The sequence below is a fragment of the Amphiura filiformis genome, chromosome 10 (genome assembly GCF_039555335.1).
Source record: "Amphiura filiformis chromosome 10, Afil_fr2py, whole genome shotgun sequence".
NCBI classification, from domain to species: domain Eukaryota; kingdom Metazoa; phylum Echinodermata; class Ophiuroidea; order Amphilepidida; family Amphiuridae; genus Amphiura; species Amphiura filiformis.
In genome coordinates, this window is record NC_092637.1 from 9,925,649 (window position 1) to 9,949,470 (window position 23,822).

Here is a 23,822-nt window from a genome sequence, read left to right on the forward strand (position 1 = left end):
GTATTTTTAAGATTTTAATTTTTGCATTTATATTTTCACTGTTGCTGTCGCGAACACTGTAAGTACTAAAATTAATATTGTGCGATTATATAATATTTATAAATAATTTGTTTTAAAATAACCCAGCAAACACAAATTATTTTACGACAAAAATAACACACATTTAAATGTCGGGTCATAAAAAGGGTATAAAATGTTTCAATAATATCCTAAAAATATTTGAAAATAAAACTTGATGCCAAACATTCTTACATGATGTTTCATTATGAAACATTTTAAAAATGTTTTCATGACCTTTATATAACCCGACATGGAGATTTATTAAATTGTTTTGACAAAAACCAAGAGGCGTTAATAACACGTACGTTTATAATGTTTGAAAAACATGTTTGTGTTTGCTGGGTAGTCGCCTTATTTGGTAGCCTGTATGTGGTGTGATCAAGCAAAATCAGTCTAAAATCAAACATGTTCAATTTTCAGTTTCTTATAGGATTGTAACCAACATTTTCAAAGCTACATTTTGCAGAAAACCCCATTGAATTTGGTCAACCAGCTCAAAAGATATGAGCCATTAAAGAGTTTCGAAAATAGGAAAAAGAAGGAAATACTTTGTTTGGATAATCTCAAGATCAATATTTCCGACTACTGACTGATTTTGCTATTACATCACATATAGGCCTATATTACCAGGGATCGATACGAAGGGATAAGCATCCTAGGTTACATAACCAAACCGGAAGATGTAGCCTAGATCTAGACAATAGGCGGATTAGCGGCCATTTTGTCTTCTACATGATTTTATTCACGTGTCCTTATACTTTAGTACACAAATATATAAGTTAACAGGTTTACAATTTTAAAATTATATTTTGTGTATACAATATATTCTGTAGTAAATCGATCAAATGACGGTGATTGTTCAGGTATTATATGCTTGATAGAATTAAATTGTCTGACCAGCTAGTATTCTCCTCCGCCGTCAGTGTGATTCCAGACACTCCACGTACCGTGTTGCGAAGGTGGAGGAGACTAAAGCTGTATTGACGAACACGCATGCGTTAAAATGATGTAGCCTTAGTCGAACAATAGCGTGATGTAGTTCCCGGCATTGTTTCTATGCACTTTCACCCTCCTGATATTACTAGTGATTAATCTACTTGGTATAAACGTGCTAGCGATACAGTCCAAACAATCAGCACTGTAGTTCTATGCATGGCCACTGCATGGTCATTAATTTTTGCGTCGTATTTTCATTTCGGCCACCTTGAGTATTTCATTTCCCTTCTAGTTTGTCCATACCATACCGTTATCAGTTTGGCCATTCAGGTTGCTACCAGCGCCGAAACAGTTATCATACCACCATGCCCCACGGTATTCAATAGCGCAGTTGCCAGATAGGTAGTTATCGTTATCACGTTCTTTGGTTGTGAATGCCTGCCCGTCATGAGGAAGAAGTGCGTTTCCGGCGTCTCCACTGTAGGTACCAATGGAGAGCTTGTAATTGTCTATTGCGTCTGAAATGCGGAATGTATCATACTTTGCATAGGCACTGCTTCCATCAAAAGCTTCCAGGTCGACGCGAAGTTCGTAGTTTTCGAGCGAGGTTAACAGATGGATCTGGTCAAGTCCAAGCCAATGGTCGCTGTTTAAATGACCAAAACCTTTAACGTAGGCGCCCCAACCGAGATAAAAATCAGCGGTGCCTTCGAAGCGGCGTAGGAAAACAGTCCATCCACCCGCGTCAGTCGTCATGTCACAGTATGCGTAAAACGGGTCGTGTGGGGTGATGCTATGGTGATGGGATCCTATCTTATAGATGCCACTCGTCGTATGACCATGATCGAATAGATCAGTACAGTCCATACCTGTTTGATACAGTCAAAATAGTGATACAGAGTAAGTCATGTGCTATACCCAACTCAGTCATTTTTTTCTGGCAATTTTAAGCACCCTGAATACAAATTAGAATGTTTCAGTCTCACTATGTAATCAACATACATACTAAGCATAATAATAAAAGAAAACATTGGTGGGGAGACTAAAAAAGCCCGACTTATCTTCAAGCAGTGTTGTTTTTCTACCATAAGTATTTTGAATTTTACCAATTGGATATTTTAATCGAGATATATGGCAATTTTAAGATAACTTCTCATTTTCATTTCAATATACAGAGCTGGCGACATTCATGAAATTTTCGTGCACGCAAAAACAACTTTATCATGCTTTTATTTTTCTGAATTTCAATTGGGGTTACCTAAATGGGTGACTCCATTTGAAATCTGCACCCCCTGTGTGGGAGATGAAGGTCATGTCTGCCATAAGGGGGTGTATGAATTTCAACTGGAATACCAATTTGTCAACTTGTCAAAAGCGGAAAAAAGACAGCTCATACCTGATGGTTCGGTGACAACCTGTGGCGCTTGCATCGCATTTGAGATTTCAGATAAGCGGTCTAGCATCGGTGGGAGTGTCCGGCCCCACGTGGTTGCAGCTTCTTCTAACAGGATAGTACGTCTTTCTAACCCCGGATCAATGATGCATTCCTCTACGATTTCTTCTGATGCAGGAGCGTCAGTATTAGGGACATCTACGGTTTCAGCAGCGGAGTAGATACTTCGTTTGCCAGGATTGCAACTCGCAAATCCATACAAGGATGCGCTCGCAATCACACACAGTAACAAGTTGCAATAGTAGAGAGCCATGGTTAGGTCTGCACAGCAGGATAGTGTAGACAGCAATGTGAGTTTATGAGTACTGGACCTTATATAGATATATAGATGTGAACGTGATCAAGGTGGATGTCTGATGACCTATTGTTATATCGAGGGGTGGTACAAGGACACTGGCCCTATCTGCAATAGCTGCCCTATTCTAGATATAAGACAATTTCTGGATTATATATTGTACACATCACATTATATGACACCTGGCAGCTAATTGCAGATTAATCAGTATCATCTCGATATATAGATAGTCTGATAGATATAGTGCTTTTAACACTACGCCGAAAAGTACACCCACGTTAAGAGTGATAAAGTTGACCTCTCTGGTCTATCCTCTGCGTGTTAAATAAAGTAGACAAAGTATAGGACTTCAATGAAAACTTTGTGATGTTCTGAAAATTCTTAAAAGAAAATATTTTGATATTAATCCGCGATGTTACAAGGCCCGCCGATTACGAGCTGATCTAACTATGTAAGCGTGAGGAACGTGAACAGTTTTGTTTAGGGGATGTGCGATAATTATGAGCCCTGGGTTGAGGTTAAAATTGAGAGGGGCCAAGAAATGTTTGGCAAGCCGAAAGGCAAGCGATTTTTGGCACACATTTATGGGGCGCGTATTAAATTAAACGCTGTCAAATTTCTATGTCTCTCTGACCAAAGCAAGCACGCATACCGATATCTTTGCAGAAGCATCGGCTTTCTTATTCGTCATGCACGACAACCTGCACTAAGCAGTCTATTATTCCCAGGTTTCCTGATAACAGACGCGTGTATGGATATCAGTCATTCTGTTCGTAGCCGAGATGCAGGCTTCGTGCGGCCAAAGTCTCAGGAGAGATCGGTCTTCCCTGCTGGTTGTCTTTTGGGGCCGACCTGACCTTGGTCTAGGGGTAGTAGTTCCGGTCTCTCGACGTCTCTTCAAAATCTTAGAAACTGCACCTTATGTAATTCCTAACGCGGCAACAATATCCTTCTGTTTCCACGATTACGTAATTCAATGACCCGGGCGTTTGAATTTGCGCTTAACTCGCACTCCATGATCAGAAATATCGCATACAACAGACAGATGCAACAAAATAAAGCTGGTTTCTTCACACGGTAATGCAAAAGCAAATATAACCATATGAATCATATCGCTAAAATACCTGCGAAAAGGATGCCCGGTGGTTCATTGGTCAGGCATAAGAAGCCATTGTCTTATACATTGCGTATTTTGTGATATGGAATGGTACCTAAGACCTTGCCAGACACCCGTGATACATTTTGCATGTCTGACGGGCATTGATGGTAAGAAATCTGCACTTAAAAACAGGGCTATGCAAAAAATAAAAATATTCCAAACTTTTGTCAATGACTGTAGAAGGAGAACAGAGGAAAATAATATGAGAGGAGAGGAGAGAGGAGAGGGGTGAGGGGAGGGGAGGAGATCAGAGGGGAGGGAAGGAATCAAATGCGGACAGAAAATAATAGGAGAGGAGGGAAGGGAGGAGAGGAGTGGAATGAAATAGAAGAAATGAAAAAAGAAGGTTAAAGAGGAAAGAACAAAAAGAAAGAGAGAAAAGAAGAAAAGAAAAGAAAAAAGAATGATCAGGATTGGAGGGATAAAATGCCAGAAAAAAAGAACCATATGGGCTGCACACCCCACAAATTATCATTGTAGAATTTTTGGAAATTATGACTTTTTTTTTCTCAATTTTCTGTTATGAACTATTTATAGAACACTCTTTATAGTTTTTCTTGAATGTTAAGAGTTTGGGGCGTATAGCTGTACAAGTTGGAATGTGTTTGAAACGTGATCACCCAGTTTACTTTTTCACCTTTTTGTTGCGTAACAATGGCGGGTGAGATGGGTGATACCAACTAGAACTGTTTCCTGTATTTAGTTCTATGCTGAATTGGTAACAGCTTGTATTCCAGGGATGCATCAAGTATCATGTAGATAGTAGATGGTTCTCGCTGAAGTATTGTTTCCTGTGTCTGCATGCTGCACAGATATATCAAAATATATAAAATAGGCGAACATCTAAAAATACACAGTGAACCGATGGCAATAAGTGTCTGTTTTATTTAATGCACTTTTACAACAGACGTTAAGCTTTTATGTACTCACATTTGGATTTATAGATCAAATATTTTCGTATTAATTATATATCCTATTTTCTTAGTAAGTAAAATAACATTATATATGCCTAAGTTTATCGGTTTATTCCAATATGTAGGCCGCTTTGAACGGGGCCGGATGGGCTCGGGGTTCGACATTACATAGGGACATAGCAAAGAAATAGGAGATTATAATAGTAGTGTTTTATTGTTTTCTAGTTTCTACGAACCCAAAAAATCCACACAAAGAAGCTTTACTTTGCATATGTTACCCGTAACCATAATACCCAGTAGGCACACTTATGTTTACATGTTTTTAAAACATTTCCTAATCTTGAAAGAATATCCAGTACGACGACACGATAATTTTGAAATATTTAAAGTGTAAAAAACATTACTACTTCAATGTTTTACATTAGTGCTGACAAAAAGTAATGTTATTGTGAAAGATTTCTGGTCACAACTTAGATATTTAATTTCAACCAACATTAAGGGAAGGGGTATGAACATTTGGACAGTATTTATTGTGGGACATCAGAGCACATCAGATATATCGAATTGCATTCTGAATACGAAGAATGTTCTGATATCAAATAATTTTGATTTTTTGAAATTCGCAACTTTTATGGCAAATCATTAAAATTGATATTGATATTTAACAGTACTCGAAGTAAACTTTATAAATCTGATGATTGATACTTAAAGTGTATGTAGGTGGGCTGAAAACCCGACGATCAATTGAAAATTTTGACCTTTCGTATTGAAGATATGGATTTTTCCCAAAACACCAAAAAAAAAAAGGTCTTTTGGGGACAAAAAATCCATATCTTCAATATGAAAGGTCAAAATTTTCAATTGATCGTCGGCTTTTCCTCCCAGCTACACACACTTTAAGAAAATATCATTAGATTTATAAATTTTACTTCGAGGACTGTTATATATCAAAATTTTGAAAAATATCAAATTTTAATAATTTGTCATAAAATTTGTATTATATCGTAAATTTCAAAAATGAAAATTATTTGATATCAGAAAGACATGCTTCGTATTCAGAATGCAATTCGATACGTCTGAGGAGCTCTCATGTCCCACAAAAAATACTGTCGAAACGCTCAAAACGCTCATTCCAGATCCCTTAAGTTTATACAAACAATTTGTGATAATATCATGCATTTTGTAACAAAAATAATATGCATTTGAGCTTGCGGGGAATGTACGATACTCAATTTGAAATCAATGTTTCCTTTCCAAGGAAGAATTATTCGGCACGTTGCTTTCAATGCTGCTTTCTTTCCCTATTTCCAATCATTTTAAGCCATCAGTGGTTTGACTTTTTATTGATGATATATGCTACATAATATTTTATAACCAATTTCATATTCTTTATACGTTATTACAACATCATACAGCATACCCATTCATCAAAACCATGATCCTCTTTCAAAGTTCTATAAAAAAACATCACTAATTAATCCTTACAGGAAAAGCACGTCATACCGTATTAGACTAATAGCTTCAAATATTGTCATGTGTGGTAAGATGAAATAATCTAATTAATAAACATGTCGCAATCTGAATAAAATAATTGAAAATTAACCATACGGTAGATGCAAGGCTGGTACTCCTTAACGTCATTGCTTAATTCCGTGAATGGATTATATCTGCCCGTGTGATGTTAATGTGATTTTAAAAACAAGTTTCTAGTAATTTTCTAGTTCTAATTGTCATTACCATATTTTGGAATCAGCATGGAGAGTGAATTACATTAAATGCAAAATTTAGAAAATCCCATAGGAAAATCCCAAAAAAACTGCTTGTGCCCCCTATCAGACCCGGTTCCCCCAATCATTGTTGGTGCCCCGCCCTCTCCCCAATATGATGATCCACGCTACGCCACTGCTAGTATTGGTTCAGTGGTAATAAGGGTAGCCATTGATGTTTTGAGAAAATATCTCAAACCTAATACTTTTTATGTTGACGATTATGGCGAGTACACAGAGCATAAAAGTAGTATTAAACCTGCCATGATATCAGCCAAGTTAGCTCAGTCGGTGAGGGCGTAAGACTGGGGTGTGTTGGTGTTTGGGATGCGAGATCATGCCCTGGTGCAGTTTGTGTTTGGTCTCGTAAAATAATTGAGCTTATTTTAAATTCTTTTGGACTCCCCATCTTTTCATACAACTCTACTGTGGAACACTCTACAATAAATAAACATTCTTAAACACTTGAGAGTGTTCTTGCAATCTTATTGGTTCTTACTCTTGTGATATTACACGGCATGACACTTAACGCGTGCGTGTCCACACGATACTCATACGCGCTATTTTAACCAATCGGAGGTGCATAGCAACAACAGGACTGAACGATTCTAAGGTAATTCCTTGTGAAATGTAGGATTAAAGTTGATTAAAATTTTGTATACTTAATTATATTTATTTGAATTGAAGTGTTTAAAAGGGCATTTCGTGGTCCACAGCCTCAACCCCCCCCATATTTTTCAAACCAATGTGAAATTTTTATACCACTGGAACCCTCTGGCTAAATAATGTGTATGTACCAAAAAATTTGTGCAGATTAATTCGTTTAGCAAATATCGTCAATTACAACAGTGCCCTACGGAGCAGTGTTATACACATAATCATGCATAACTCGCAAACGGAAAATCGGAATCAACTAAAATTTTGGGAATAAGCTTTTTTCATGGATATCTACTGAAAATGTAATAAAAAAGAGGGTGATAGGATCACAAATCCTCCTTTAAGAATGAGAATAAAGGTATTGCTTCGTGTAATACAGCCTGTCTCAAAAAAAATTGTGCAAGTGAAAAGCGCCCTCTTTGGCAATTAGAAAATACCGTTGTGACATAAAGCTGACATCAACGTCACGGGCGCAGTCTTAGCTCGCAAATGCCGTTTGTTCTGTTCAATTTACTTGTTCCAATTTCGAGATATGTTTATTTAACAATGAAAGGCTAAAATCACAATTGTGTCACTTTTACTAGGGAAGAGAGTTGTACATGTAAATTAATGAGAGATGATGTTGATGCGTCTAATGCACTCCCCCTTTCGGGGCGCATGCATTAGACGCATCAACATCAGCACGCGTGCATTTTTTTGTATAATGTCTCTCCCAACAAGTAATACGCGTTCATTAACCTATAACATGTATAAGTGCGCAATATTTGTTTGCCTTTTAACATGTCTTGAGTGACTAAGAGAACGGTATTTACCATGATAAAATCATTGACATGCAAATGCAGAACAGCAGAATGTGAAATCCATTTTTACAGCAGAATGTGAAATATTGATTTATCTTTAAATCTCTTTTAAGTGGAAAAAGAGAATCACATTCCTGCATCATGACAAAACAGTAAAAACAGTCAAAAAATGTTTTATATTGTGTAATTGATGCATTCTTTTGATTTCACGAAGGAACTCTTGATAAACTTGATGCTATCACTGCTACATGTAAAGCCCTCTTCCGTAGTAAAAGTGGCACAATTGTGATTTTACCCTTTCGTCTTTAACTAAACATATCTCGAGATTAAAACAAGCAAATTGAACAGAACAAACGGCATTTGAGAGTTAAGACTACACCCTTGACGTTGGTGTAAACATTATGTCACAACGGTATTTTCTAATTGCCACAGAGGGCGCTTATCACTTGCACAATTTTTTTGAGACCGGCTGTATAACACGCGACATCATTATTTTTAGCGTTAAACAACTCGGCTTCGTCAATTTGTTCTACTTAAAATAATGATGTCATCCGTGTTATATGAGACAATAGATGCACTCCAGAGGCTAAAAGCAATACATTATTATTTTTCTAAAATACCGTGACTGTAACCCATTAATAGAGATCTGTCCTCATAAGTAGAAGGACAGTATATACTTTCGTAATTAGCAGCAGATATTGTCTTTTACTTTAGGAGTGCGCAGCAGTAAAAAAAAATACGAAGTAGTATGGTACTAGATTACAACACTTCTATTTATACTTTGAGATCGGACTGATAAAAGAAACTTCCCCAATATCAACAGACAGTATCCGCTTTGATATTTAGTTCCAAATACTACGTTTTTACATAGAAAGTTAAAGATGACAGTCTTTCTGAAAGTACCAAGTAAAGAAAGTAGTTTGATGTCTACAGAATTGACAATTGGCGACCAATTCTGCACATATTGATGTTTCTCGTCTACATATTAGTATGTCCTCCTATAACTTTTTTATCTTATATTATTTAATACTAACGTGTGTAACGGGTGCCACAACAACACGCTCTGCGTTCAGTGGCATCCTCATCATTTTCATCATATTATACGGTGTTTGTAAAAGCTTTTAATGTTGTAATTATTTGTATAGATGGAATTTGTTTAGTTTTGTCCGTTCTTTCATGTCATATCATATCACTATTGCTTCTGTCTGCCTCTCTTCACATTCAACTGTTCGTTCAACTATTTGTGGTACAAGGGGATTGACACTACCTCTTAACTTAACTCATTTTCCCGTAAAGCTGTCTAGCTATAAATCACGATAATCTTTATGTCATGAATCTCTCCCAGGGACTCTGTTGATTACTTTCTCCAAACCTACTACAATTCTCAGATGTGCCGATGCATGACATACAGTATTGCCTGCAAAGATATCCTATCAGCCCACAGGAGGCAATCGTGAGCTATATCCCGTAATTTACCAATCGTTGGTATAATACTTACATCCCTGCAAGCATTCATGTTTACAAACTTATCGACTTTTATCAAATGATAGCTTTCTTATGCCACAAATTTGGCATACATCTCTATTTCACAAAAGCCGCCTTCGGGATTGTTCGATCAGATCACGTTACATACACCCGTGTAAATGTCTCTTTTAAATCTTTGTTCATGGTTTAAATAGTTATTTTAGGACCCTTATTCGGTTCATACATACTGTATAAATTAACATTGTCTTGTTTAAAGCCACAACAGGTCAAACAATGTAATTTATTAGCGAAACACGTGGACGTAAAAAAAAGATCTTGTAATCTTGTAATATCCCATTTCTAAAGCTACTAACGTCATGAAATTTTAAAACACAAGATATCGTAAATATTAAAGTTCCTGTTTGACGAAAATAAAAGATGATGCACTGCTTTATGAATCCCTGGATTGCAGGACACAAAATGATACAAAGATAAGAGAAATGTAGAGAGTAAATACCAACGTTCCTGTTTGACAAAAATAACAGATAAGCTACTGCTTTTATGAATCCTTGTCGGATCCGTCATTAAGACTAATTTGTCATTCATCTAGTGCTGTATTCTATTTCCTGTGTGCTACCATTGAATGAATATAATTTGGAACTAAAATCTGTAATATATGATGACGAAACATTCCCTCATTTCAAATCATTAGTTTTGGTTTCTCTTTTGTTCAGAAACCAAAAATCAAGGGATTAAAAGGTGGAGATGAACTGGTCTCCAATCATAATTGTGCTGGGAGGACACAAGAGGGTATATATAATCAAAAGTATAATGGCCTATAACCATACGTATATAACAGCCTATTGTGCTAACATTTTCATTATCGATATCTATCAACGCGGGCGACAGTTGATGCTCTCTGCCGTAGGTGGCACACTTCCATGACACCTTATTATTACACCCAAGTTCTATATACGAGGCCTACATGTAGAAATCATGTGCATATATTGAGAGGGGGGGGTGTTTTGTTTATTTGTCTGAAATATAAACGATGCATGATGATGTAGATGATTTGATTATGAATTAGATTATTCACCGGAAAGCACAACCCATACCTCTTACCTATGTTCCCTCCGCCACCTATATATATAACCTCTTCCCTCCCCCCTCCCCACACTCGATATCGACTCTTCCCTATTATTCCACTCCACTCTTGAGCTCCCTCTCCCCTCCTTTCCTTCCCACTTCCAATGCTCTCTCCCCTCTGTTTCTCTTTATCTCTTCCCTACCCCCCCACACACACACACCCTATTTCCCTGGCGATCTCTTCTCTCTCTCTCTCTCTCTCTCCAATAAATAAATTGAATAAAAGTCAGTTTAAACCAGCTTTCTATGATATTGATCTTCCGTCATGCGACATGCACATAAATAGAGTTGTGTATAATAGTGTTTATATCACTGAAGTCATAATCTGTCAATTGTCTATTGTAATGTCTGTGGAAATATTTCGATGGTCTATATATTTACACAGTGAAATCAGCTTAGGCTATTTCGTAGTCTCAAGTCAATACTTTCAAACTAAATCAATGCTTTCAAATGTAGACTGCTTTGTTCGACTTCTCTGCTCGTGAATATTGCACTGCGAAATTTAAACATTTCTCTTGTATACTTAGATCAGGCAGGAAAGTTGAAAAAGAAGGAGGAAGAACGGAATTATATCCTTGAGATAATCCCGTAGGTTATCCTGTCGCACCTATTCATAGTCCTTTATTCTCAAGTAGTTACACATCTACTTGAAAGTAGCCTTTGATGTGATGTGTCTTGCCGACTACGGTTGATTAATTTTCACTCCAGAATTGAAACCATATCCAATGTTTCTATAGATAATTCCTTGAAAGTATGACACGTGTGTGTTAAGTACCTGATGTTGCTCTGCAGGGATACCGCACGTGGATACTATAAGAAAGAAATGTAGTTTTGTAAAGATTCCAAAAAATCCGCCCATTTTGGAATATATATTAATTATTTAGGAGAGTGTTTTAGGATTTTGTTAGAAACGGATAATTTTTGATCATCTATATTTTATTGTTTTAATGTATATTCCTGTCATTTCCTGCAAACCTAATAAAGATATTTTGATAATTGAAAATAGTCTGTATCATAAATCATAGAGGTTGAAAGCGTAACCAAGCGTGCAAAATTATTATTTGCCATGGAACTTCGGTCATATTTTATTTGAAATAAACTGGATGTTAGGATCTGCATGCATGGTATGCATGGTATTGATGGTATACAGACACTGACCTTTCCCTAAAACCAGTAAGCAGCAACTTGTGTATCACACCCGTCATGGGTTCGAACCCTTTTGTTGTATTTTATTGTTAAACCTAAATAGCGTGATTGCTTTTGAATGAGCGGCAACACACATATTTTGTTTGAGGATAGCTGGATCTATCTCCTTCTTTTACATCTTCTCTGGATCAGGTAACTCGAAAATCCTGTACTTTTATTCGTCACACCACTTATAAGAAACTGAAACCAAAACCGAAACTACCTGTCACAAATGTTTAGTTTTAAACAAAAGGTAGAAACAAAGAGTTCGATATCTTGTGATTCAAGTGGTTAGGCAGGACAATAGGAAACCACGTGACCAAAACCAAAACCAAAACTAAAACTAAATATTTGAAATGAGGCATTGTCATTTCCTGTAACATTGTCAACAGTTTCGTATGAATTACACGTTTAAAATTTACAGCCATGCAGGTGGTAGCCAAAATATAGGAACTTCAACCATAAACTTTGAGGAGCAAAGAAGCGTGCAAACACTGACATACATTTTATAATATAATACCCTTCGGGATTTCCCCGCATGACACAATTTGAATTCAATTAGAACTAATGCCTAAGTTTTATTGACATAGATTTCCGGCTTTAATCACACAATACGATTTTAGGTTGGTTACATGAGAGGGGGTAAACATTAATTATACTTTCTATTAGTAAATGATTTTATAACGCTTAATTAGGTTTCATGTATCATCCGAAATATTTATTCTTAATCAGTTGAATGAATAGTTTGCTTTCGTATGTTACTCGCTGTTTGGATAATTAAGAACTAATATAGCACGTTTCTGTTCAATAATCAAACCTTATCAAAATACAAGCTTTATAGTAAAGAATAACACAATTTATACAGTTTGATGGAAATCGTAAATTGTGGATTTAAGGAAATTGCGGTGGATAATTTAATGTCAGAGAGATATTAACAGGGCAACGAAGCTTGTTCTAAACATAAAGAGTGACGTGTACGTGAAATATACTGCGCCAATAAAGTATCCTTACACTTGGAGAAATAATCACAATTTCCAAACTGAACAATATTGGAGTAAAGTTATTTTTTTAACAGATGCACTATCTAATCCTGCACATTATGACACCACATTGAATCCATTGTTACTTCAAGAAGTAAAGTTATAAGCATTTGATTAGACGAAACTCCACAGACTATACATCTGGTTTGAGAGTGGTGAATGAATATTTTATGCGTTTGGCTTTAATTTGATACAAAAGGAACAAAAGAAACTTAAACAAAAGAACTGACAAAGAAAATGAAAGTTATGAAAAGTACAGAGAAGTAAAAACTGAAATAAACACTGCTTTAAATAACGCTTCATTGAAGAAACTGTGTTGTCTCTTTGTTGCGCTTGATGGAATCTTTTTGCGCCTTGTATATAGGCCAGTTTGTCACTTTTAAAACTGGACCTTCGTCTATTCAATTGCTTGTAACTTTACTTCTTGAGGTCACATTGGATTCAAAGGGGAGTCATAATGAGCAGGATTAGATAGTACATATATTAAAAATACAAATTTACCCAAATATTGTTCAGTTTTGAAATTGTGATTATTTTTCCAAGTGTAAGGATACTTTATTGGCGCAGTATATATTAATGTATATAATAGAATCCCATTGTCATCATTATTAAACTTAAATACTTCAATACTTACTTTTGAATTAAATGTGGTATTTTATTTTACTACATTGACCTGACATAGTTTTATGAATGTTCAGAATTCGTTTCAAAAGATGATATTTAATCCAAAATAAAAAATAACACATAGCTGTGTGAATTAATATATCTCACTTTGTTGCATGACGAAACCCATTATGATCATTCTGTCAAAACATTACCGTAATATTCAATTTAGAAAAGCGCCAAGTGCACTGGCATCTTTTAATAATAATATTGAACTTTGTATCCTTGGGTGAACGATTAGGTTTTTTGAAAACGATGCATTGATGTTCTAGATGTGCCATTAATGTGTCAACAACAATTACCAACTACCAACAACGCATTTCTATGTGTATAGAAAGATATTGTATAGAAATATGTTTCTACCTCGGGTTTCAACTCATTTTCCCTGTGTATGCTGACGTTTATAGAAGTACACGGGTTTTAATGTTTTCATTACCTCACGTAAGTCGTGCTGCGTCATTGAACCAACTATTTAGATTATAAGATTTCTTCTCTAAAAAGAGTGAAAAACCAATCGTTGAAGGGCAACTCTCAAGAGGAAGATAGAAATGGTTATAGTTTGATCAGCTCTTAATAGGCGGGAAATGTTAGGCTTTTACCACTACGCCGAAAAGTAGACCCACGTTAAGAGTGCTATTAGTTGACTTGCATGGCCTACATTTTGTGTGTTAAAGAAAGTAGACAAAGTATAGGACTAGAATTAATAATAATTATGATGCTTCTGGCGAGATGTCACAAGACAATTCTCAAAACAAAATATTTTGATATTAATTCGCGATGTTATAATGTCCGCCGATTACGAGCTGATCAAAATATAGATATTATTTGCAATTTGGGTAAATTTTATTATTATTTTATTGATTTCCATGTGTTTAAAAGATATATATATTGCAAAAATACTGAATTTTACGACACCCCTTAAAAAAAGTACCGTAATTTTGCAAGCAGTTTTGTATAGTTTATGGACACGATGACTTCAGGTGTTGTTAAGTAAGATATACTGTGATGAGATATGAGGGGTCAAAATTTGGGAAAATTGCCATTTTTATCATTTTTACCAAACACGTAAATTAGTCAAATTGAACTGGTATTAAACGTTACCTTAAAAGCTAGTTCAAAGCTTTACTTGTATGAAACAATGAGAGTACACCTTTTAATGCGAAAAATATTGAAAAGTGATCCCGAAATTTTTCTATAATGGCCTTGAAATTTGACAAAATGCCTTTTTCGGGCAAAAATGACCTATTTTTAGGGAGGGTCATTATATGAAAGGGGGGGTCAGGTGATTGTTTTTTATATGTGCTTTTGCAACATATCTCACTAACCATCCTGACCCCCATCTGACACCACCTGCATGATCCTTAAAAATATTCCTCTTAAATCCTCTGAAAAATGCGCTATATAAATTCAAAATGTATTGGTTTTGTTTTATCAACACCAAAACAGGTACCCACGTTCTCCATTATGGCATATGACGTCATTACGCGATTACGATTGTAACAATCAAATTTATACAATTGCATTTCGACTTCTCAGGAAAAAAACTAAAAGAGTTATGGCACAAATGTTATATGCAATACAATCAGTAATATCTTGGCTAAAAGAAGACGTTTAGCTGGTTTCTTTACTAGCTTCCCAGCAAACACAAAACGTTTTCGACATCATTCGCAAAAGGTTATAAAAGGTTGTCAGAAAACGTTTAAATGTCGGGTTATATAAAGGGTATATTAAGAGTATCAAACGTTTTCATAACCTTAAAAACATTTTTGATAATCTACTGCTCAGCAAACAAAAATGTTTTACAGAAAACGTTTAAATGTCGGGTTATATAAAGGGTATAAAAACGTTTTAATAACATTCCAAAAACATTCTTGAACACTTGATACAAAACATTCTAACCAGAATGTTATTTTGGGGTAGAAAAAAATATTTTGCGAAAAATGTTTGCCCAAAATATTTGCAATAACGTTTTAAAAAAAACGTTTTCATGACCTTTATATAACCCGACATTTAAATATTATAAAAAGATTTTGAAAAAAAAAACATTTTAAGAACATTTACTGTTTGCTGGGTTCAAATATTTTAACATAATGTTATTTACGTATTGACAAAATATTTGGCAAAACATTTTTTGAAAACATTAAAAAATATTGTTGTAGCGTGTTTTCATACAAAACGTTTTAAAACGTTATCATGACCTTTATATAACCCGACGTTTTAATGTTATTAAAACGTTTTTACCTAAACCAAAAGCCAAAATATAAGTTATTTTAAACGTTTTTAAAACGTTTTTGTGTTTGCTGGGTTGGGTTCAAAAGTTATGTCCGATTAATTAAATCGTCCAGAAAACGTGTTGGGCCACTTTTGCCATGTTTGCGCATAGATATGCTTATCGTGCATTAAACATCAAAGAACTGACACAAAAGAATTATAAATGGGGTTTCTCCATAAAATTAACATGAATTTAATAATCAAAATCCCGGACGTGAAACATGTTTTTTATTTTACTTGGCCTAACAATTTGATACATCTATCAAAGGGGATGAGCTAAGTCATGAGGTTGTGTTTGTATAACTGAATTCATTTATACAAACACAACCTTGAGTAAATTAAAGAGAGTACTTAAATGGGGTAACTTCGGCACGATAAGAGAAAATATATTTACTTTAGCACTTATGGATCCTGCCGATTGAGACTTAGTGTCTGTTAAGTGAGGGGTGTTGTTGACATTAAAACATGTTAACATATTATAAATATTTGAACAGTAACTCTTTATGGGATTAGCTAATAATACCATTTTGATAAGGTTACTTCAAGTTTATCACCAAAAGTATCCAATGAATACAATTGTAAGTAATGCACATCAACAACATTTGACCAATGAAAACACAGGTAAGTGGAAGTCAAGTGGAAGAAGTGCGTGATCAAATCGTGCATTTACCTGATATCCTGATGACCATGATAATGATTTGCGTGTGTTGTGAGAAGTGCATAAATCTTCTAACAATTCAATGCTATTTTATCTCCGTGTTCTAACAATAAATTTGATCAGAATAACATTTTCACAACATGTAATTTTTGTCTTTAGCCTTAAGGTGGTACGAAAGGCAAAATCAAGTTGCTCTGATTGAGATTAAAATAGACTTGTTGCAGAGAGATATGCAAAATAATCTTAATTCCAAAATTTGAGCCAACTCGGACAAACGGTTTTTGAGATATTGTGTTGAAAGATTCTTTGTATTCTATTGTTTTTTGCCAATATATTGATGAAGTTAATGAGGAAAATTGGCAACATGTGCTCATTAATATTAATTTTTGCCAATATTTTCCCAATATTTTATGAATAAACCTTCATACTACTTTTACCTTTAAGAATTTTGACCTGAGCCAATGTGTCTCTATGACCTAAACCTTTAACATGTGATTTTCCCGCCCATCTAATTTGCATATTTGGATAATTAATTAGCTTTAAGTATAATACTAATTAATGCAAATATGCAAATTAGATGGGCGGGAAAATCACATGTTAATGTTTTAGGCCATAGAAACACATTGGCAAAGTTTCATGTCAAAATCATATAAAATAAAAGTAGTATGAAGGTTTATTCATAAGATATTGGTATAATATTGGCAAACATGAATATTCATGAGCACATTATGCCAATTTTCCTCATTAACTTCATCAATATATTGGCAAAAACAATAGAATACAAAGAAACTAAAACATGTATATCTTGACAACCGTATGTCCGATTTCCTTCAAACAAAAACTATTTTGCTCAGTGTATTTAGCTTAACTTATTCAATCTATTCAAATGGTTCTAAATTCAGTTTCTGTTTGCCAGAAACATCGTTTCGAACCCCCTTAAATGTTTTATAATACAAATGACGTTCTTTATAAGTTAACTTCCACGTTTACCCATATATTATTAGCAGTATCAGATCTCTCAATCTAGTATATACACAGATTTACAGCTCATCTTACACCCCATCAGAAAGTCGAATTGGCACGGTACATGTACAATAATTTACTTCCGAATGGTACCTTGCGCCTTTTAGCTCCAGTTATTCATTTACACCGATTAATGGATTCTCGTTAAACCAGCAAGCCTGAGTGAGGGCGTTACTGATGTTACATCAGCAGAGCCAAGTGAAGGCGTATAGTATCATTTACAGATTCTATACGCTATAGTAGAACAACAAGCACATACAGGCAAGTATTTCGCCAGTATCTATAAAACTATAATGAGGCTATTAATGTAGCCCAACTGTACGTACAATCTGGCAATACCGCTAAATCTTAAAGAAATGAAAATATCTGTTGCAATTTTCGGATTTGCATAAAAGTAATTCTAGTTCATCCAAGTTGTAAAACAATTATTTCTTTTAAGGGGGTACTACACCCATTGCATTTTTTTGCGGTTTTTTGCATTTTGTGAAGAAATGAGAAAAAAAAAATTGGTCAAAGTGGTATGCAAAATGAAGGGGCAAATCTTCTCGTTCTATTGGTGGCATCGGTGTCAACGTAGCTTACATGCTTTTAAGGGTAGAAGTCAAAAGGTGGTACATCACTGGTGTTTTAAATTCACTTCATTTTGGAAAGCTTAATATCAACGGATTTCGTTAAAATTTTGGATATTTTAGAGAAATAATGTTGATAGGTAAACTGGGAATAAGTGGTTCCTGATGGCTTCAGGAACTTGGTGATTTTCAGTGTGTCACATCTATCAAAAACGAACTGGTTAACATGCTTCTATTTTCAATGTTGAGCTATATTTTGTATTTTTAACTAGCGACATTATTTCACTGAAACTTAAGCAAACCATAGGTAACAGGTTATTACAACCATACTACAGCAAAATTGAAAAAAATTGCATTTTTCGTCACCTATACCACCATATTCCGTAAGGCTTGTAAAGCTTACATTTGCTGATTTTGGTAACTATTTTGATAAAAATTGATACAGTGATAAAATATTTTAAGTGGTTTAATATTATTAGTGTCTTACCTATGATTGTCGCTATCCAAGGCAAAAAAATCAAATATATTCCATAGAATTCTGCACGCCACGGTATTCCGAATTTTGACACACGCAAATTTTGACTACGTCACCCACAATCCATTGCGTTATAACCAGTTGCCGTGTTTTATTGCATGTATATATTTAGGTATTTTAAAGTTCAAATTCCGGCGTATTGGGCAATAGCCTACGGAGCCATGGAGTAGGAAAAAACCAATTTTGGACAAGCCAAGACGGGAGGGGGCAAGGAATTTGGGACAATTTGGCAGATCGAATGGGGAAAGCGATATTTGGCGCACATTAAATGGGACAAGACTGATTTTTAAATAACACGCTCAAGGCTTTGGAATCACGTCACGCCAGGCATATATATGCCTACAGAAAGTTAGAAACGCAGTCAAAATATGAAATTTCCTGCACGTTATCCGGCACGCTCTTATATAACGTAGGCCCCACGCTCGCATCTAGACATTCCATCTAGACAATTTTGAAGGCCTATCCAGTGATCCCAGCAAAGTATGAAAAATCAAAATTGTTTATAATGTCTAAAAGTAAAGGATAAGTCATTTAGATTGTCATTATAGGTATTTTTGAAATGTAGGCCTAATATTCCTAACAGCAGTAGGCCAATTGACAAAGTTGAAGCCCGATATAATGTAGGTGGCCTATTATAGGCCTCCTAGGCTTAGCTAATCAGATTCGTGTAAAGTGTCTGAAGAGATTGTCTTTAATACTCGGCGTTTGGCTAAACCACTAATACTAAGCTATGTTAGCATTTCTATGACACTATATAACAACAAACAGGGACAACAAAGGCGATTATGAAGGTCGGGGAAAGGATAAGAAATTTCAGTTGGTAGGCCTATGGAAATCCCCCAGTGAGCCTCTTATCATGCTTATTTCATCATCTAATATTTTAGTAGTGCTATATGATCACGGGCTATAACCTTTAACTTTCATTTTTCCGTGTTAAAATGTAGGCCTATTATTAAATTGCGTAATTGAAGGCCTATACTCGTGCTTTTCACCGCTGATTCAGTTTATAGGCCTATTATTGCAACTCGCCATCTGGGGTGGTGAATTGCTTTCCCCATGCCAACAAATCTTTGCCCTCCCCACTTTGACATGCCAACCCCCCCCCCCTCGACATACCAAAATATTGCCCCCCTACACCTAGGCCTAGGTATTCAGTTTTAGGCAGGCCGAGATGGGGCAAGCAAGTTTTGGCACGAAGATCTATATTATTGCAAAATCCAAGTATTAATATACCCCGGGATATAGGCCTACTAGCCTATAATATTTAATATGTTCACTTTTTCTACTCACTTTATTTAAAATATACCATTTAAAATGTCTGAAATTAATGCGGAATTGTTAAAATGTCTTAAATTGCGGAATTGAGCAAATTTCTCATACGTCCAGTGCCGTACATAAGGGGGCAATGGGGGAAGCTACCCCACCCCCTGTGGGAAGTCCGCCCCTTGGATGCGGTCGTCCTGAAGAATTTTACTAGGGTCTTTTTTGTACTTTTGAGCCTATTTTGTTTCGTTAAAGATTTCCCCCTTGAATGAGGGTTGCCCCTTTAACTCCTTTTCCCCCCTAAAAAGTCCTAGCTACGCCCATGATCCCCCATGACGCCACTTCACGCACGGGGAGGGGGGCACACAACATATATATCTGGTGGGTATGCTCCTGAGGTACTAGGTATGCTCCCCCAGAATTAAGTGGTGGGTGGTGGGTCCTGGGGAGCTCCCGGGGGAGCTGACGGCGTACATGCCGGAAAGAGATGTTTTGGAGCTGCCAAGTATAAACGGGTGTCTTTTGGAGCTGCGAATGGTCAAAATTGGGTCTTTCTTGTCCTGAAAAAAAACAAGAAATTGAGTCTTTCTTGGCCTGAAAAAAAACCAGAAATGTGAAGAATGATCGAGCAATGTAGGTCTTTTAGAGCTGAAATTGTCAAGTTTCCGTGTTTACGTATTATGCCTATGTATATAGCTCTATTTTGGTCACGGGTCTTTTGGAGCTGCGGAATCCAAAAAATGGAGGGGGGGGGGGGGGCTTTCTGGGAGAGCATACCCGTATGGTCATTTGTGTTAAGTTCCAACGCTTAAAATTCAATTTTAATAACACTACGGTCACAGTCCTGATTTTATCAGGGATTTTACCAAGAGAAGGCGCTAGGCATACATGCTCATGTTTGAATCTGGCAACACGAGAACTTTGAACTTATGCGGTAGTCTAGTAGCCGTCCGGCCCTGTTGAGTTTTTATACGCGCATTTGAATAGGGATTGTTTTTCTGCACTTATCTAATGTTTATGGAGCACATTTTCTTCATTAGTTTGTCAAGTTGATGTCAAATCGTCGGCAGAGTGCTACACTATCGTAAGTGCAGTTTGGACAGTTTTACAGTAGGAGCATTTTTGTGTTTAGCGTAGCCGTTTGTGTCCAAGTAGCCATAAAATGACATGGGAATGTAAAGCAATTTGATTTTAGTAACATAAACTATATAAATGGTGTTAAGTTTAATAAATCAATGAATTATTTACTGATTTAGATGTCGTAAGTGGCACATACGATAGTGTTACACTCAAATAGAAATGAGTGTAGAGTGCAACACTATCGTATGTGCCACATACGATAGTGTTGCACTCAAATAGAAATAAGTGTAGAGTGCAACACTATCGTATGTGCCACATACGATAGTGTAGCATGCATTGCTAAATTAGGATATGCGTAATATCGACTCAAATATCCAATATTTTGTTATTTTATATTTCTTAACAAGTGTAAATTTATTTTGGCACATAATATTTACAATAGCAAGACACCTTTTGCCGTAATGTTATCTCTCAAGATTTATTACTGAATCTAAAACTAAAAACACCGGATTTATCGCCTCTATTACCAGTCATGGGAGCTATGAACTTAGCCTGCATGGTGACAACGCATACAGCCGTCAGCGTCACAGCCAGTGATGTGTTAGAGACTGTTTTGCACTTACGATGGTGTAGCATTCCGTGATTTTTTTGTTTAGGCCCAATAAAGTAGCGTATGTGGCACATACGATGGTTTTGCAGCAAATGAAAAACAAAATTAGCGTGCAAGACTATCGTAAGTGGCACATACGATAGTCTTGCATGCATTAATTAAAATTGCATTGCACTTACGATATTTTATTTTATTAATTAAAAAATAATTAAGCAATTTTGAAACTCAAAACCTGGTTTAAAATGTGCGTTTTTATATGGCCTTCCATAATTCGTTAAAATCTCATTTTAGCCAAAAATGTCACTTACGATAGTGTAGCACTCTGGCGACGAAATGTTCTATTCTATATTATTTGTCAATAGTGGTTTTTTTTAAATTGTTTTCAAATGTCTGACCTGTGTATTTCCTATTGGTAATACAAATTGACGTGTCAGCCCTAAATATACATAGGCAGGTCGTATTGTGGACTGGTAGCAAGTCTAATACTGTATGTGAATATCGATGAATGTTAGAAACGGCAGAAACCGGTTGTGAAGGAGACTACGTGGATCGCTAAAAAATAAGCGTCCTTAACAACTAGTCAACTTTAAGACAAATAGGTGAAAAAAGACACTTTCACGATGTTTTTTTTAATTTCACATGATCCATGCTCATATCGCCTAACCTATAAATGAAAAAAAATAAGTTTAGACCAATCAAACCAATAGACCCATAGTGTACCCCCTTAATACAAACACATTCCTTGGTAAGACAACTTTATAGCACTGTTTGAATATCAACATGAAATAGTAATGACAAATTTAAATGTACACTATCGCCTCTGTAGTTTCCTGATTACATAGACAGCACGATTATTTTATTTTTATTCTGCAACGCTGTGAGGAAATAAGTAGGCCAAAACCCATCGCAATACGTTTCTCGCCCAAAAAAGGAAAATACACACGCCCACATACACCCCTACATAAAAACACCACCGGATCCGTTTTCGATTAGTATGTATGTGACGCTACTAATCAATCGTAGTAGTCGGTCTCAGCATTCGGTCCAGAATATTTACCTCAGAGCAAAAGTAATACATAGTGACCACATAATCACACCAAGCATGGTTATGCACACGATCACACCCCACCCAACATAAACACACCATCGGCTTCGTTGTCGATTGGTATTGCTTCTAATCGTATACATATCAGTCGAGTGATGAATGTTATCGATCGTAGTCGACCTAGCAGTTGATTGTTGATTATAACCGATCATCGTAGACGAACTAGCAGTCGGTTGTCGATTATAATCGATTATCTTGATCGAACTAGCTGTCGATTGTCGATTATAATCGATCGTCCTGGTCGGCATAGCAGTCGATTGTCGATTATAATCTATCATTGCAGTCGTCCTAGCAGTCGGTTGCCAGTTTTTTACAGTTTCTTTATTTTCTCGGAAGTTGTTTTCGTACCCAGTGATTGACCAATTCAATGTCTCTACTTTGTAAGGGGATACAAGACTTTTGCATTTGAAACACGACTGGCTCTGACCAACACCCGGCTGAAAGAAAGAAGAACAACAAATAATGGTTATGATGATGATGATGATGATGATGATGATGATGATGATGATGATGATGATGATGATGATGATAATGATGATGATGATAGTAATATTGATATTGATGATGACGACGATGATGGTAATGATGATGATGATGATGATCGTGATCAAAGTAGATTATTACCACAGCTCCGCAATACACCATGCTGTTGCATTTCGTTCCTGATGCATTATACAAATTCCCATTGACCATAAACGAAGGAGGACTTTATAGCAGCAATGTCACTGGGGCTCTTGCAAATGTTAAAAAATTAACAGCTATCAAAAGTAAGACAAAGATAGGGTTATGAAATTTGAAATGAAAAATGGGAACCAGTTATTTTTGTACAGATCAACCTAGCTTCTCTTTTGATGTTCATTGTTGTATATAGACTGCAAACTTCAGCACTGCACTGCATTCGTCATGGATTTTCTCAGACCACTGTAACCCAAGACACATATTGTAATCAGTTCACAACATTTAGAGACGCAGCTTAATATATAGGCGCAGTCTCCTAGTCTACCTACATATAACCATCGCAACAAGGCTATATAATAAATAAACTTGTACACTGGTAGTCTCAGGGACATATAAACAATTCCTTTGGAAACTATAACTGCCAAGAACATAAAAACTATTATAGCTTATAATTTTAAAATGCAGGGACCATGAACTTTATGTACTAATTTA

At 35.9% G+C, this 23,822-nt stretch overlaps 1 protein-coding gene across 1 annotated transcript; it reads right to left on the reverse strand.

Moving 5' to 3' along the window:
- Positions 1-261: 261 nt before the first annotated feature.
- Positions 262-2,713, reverse strand: LOC140162105 (fibrinogen C domain-containing protein 1-like). Its single transcript, XM_072185385.1, has 2 exons — positions 2,393-2,713; positions 262-1,865 (listed from the first exon to the last, which is right to left on the reverse strand). Exons 1-2 carry the CDS (start codon positions 2,700-2,702, stop codon positions 1,285-1,287), a joined length of 891 nt encoding a protein of 296 aa, XP_072041486.1. The 5' UTR covers positions 2,703-2,713; the 3' UTR covers positions 262-1,284.
- Between the last annotated feature and the right edge of the window lie 21,109 nt (positions 2,714-23,822).

Coding starts and splice junctions, on each gene's coding strand:
- LOC140162105 (XM_072185385.1), bottom strand. CDS start 2,702: ATGGCTCTCTACTATTGCAACTTGTTACTGTGTGTGATTGCGAGCGCA. Junction 1,866..2,392: donor GGTTGTCACCGAACCATCAG/GTATGAGCTGTC, acceptor TGTATCAAACAG/GTATGGACTGTACTGATCTA.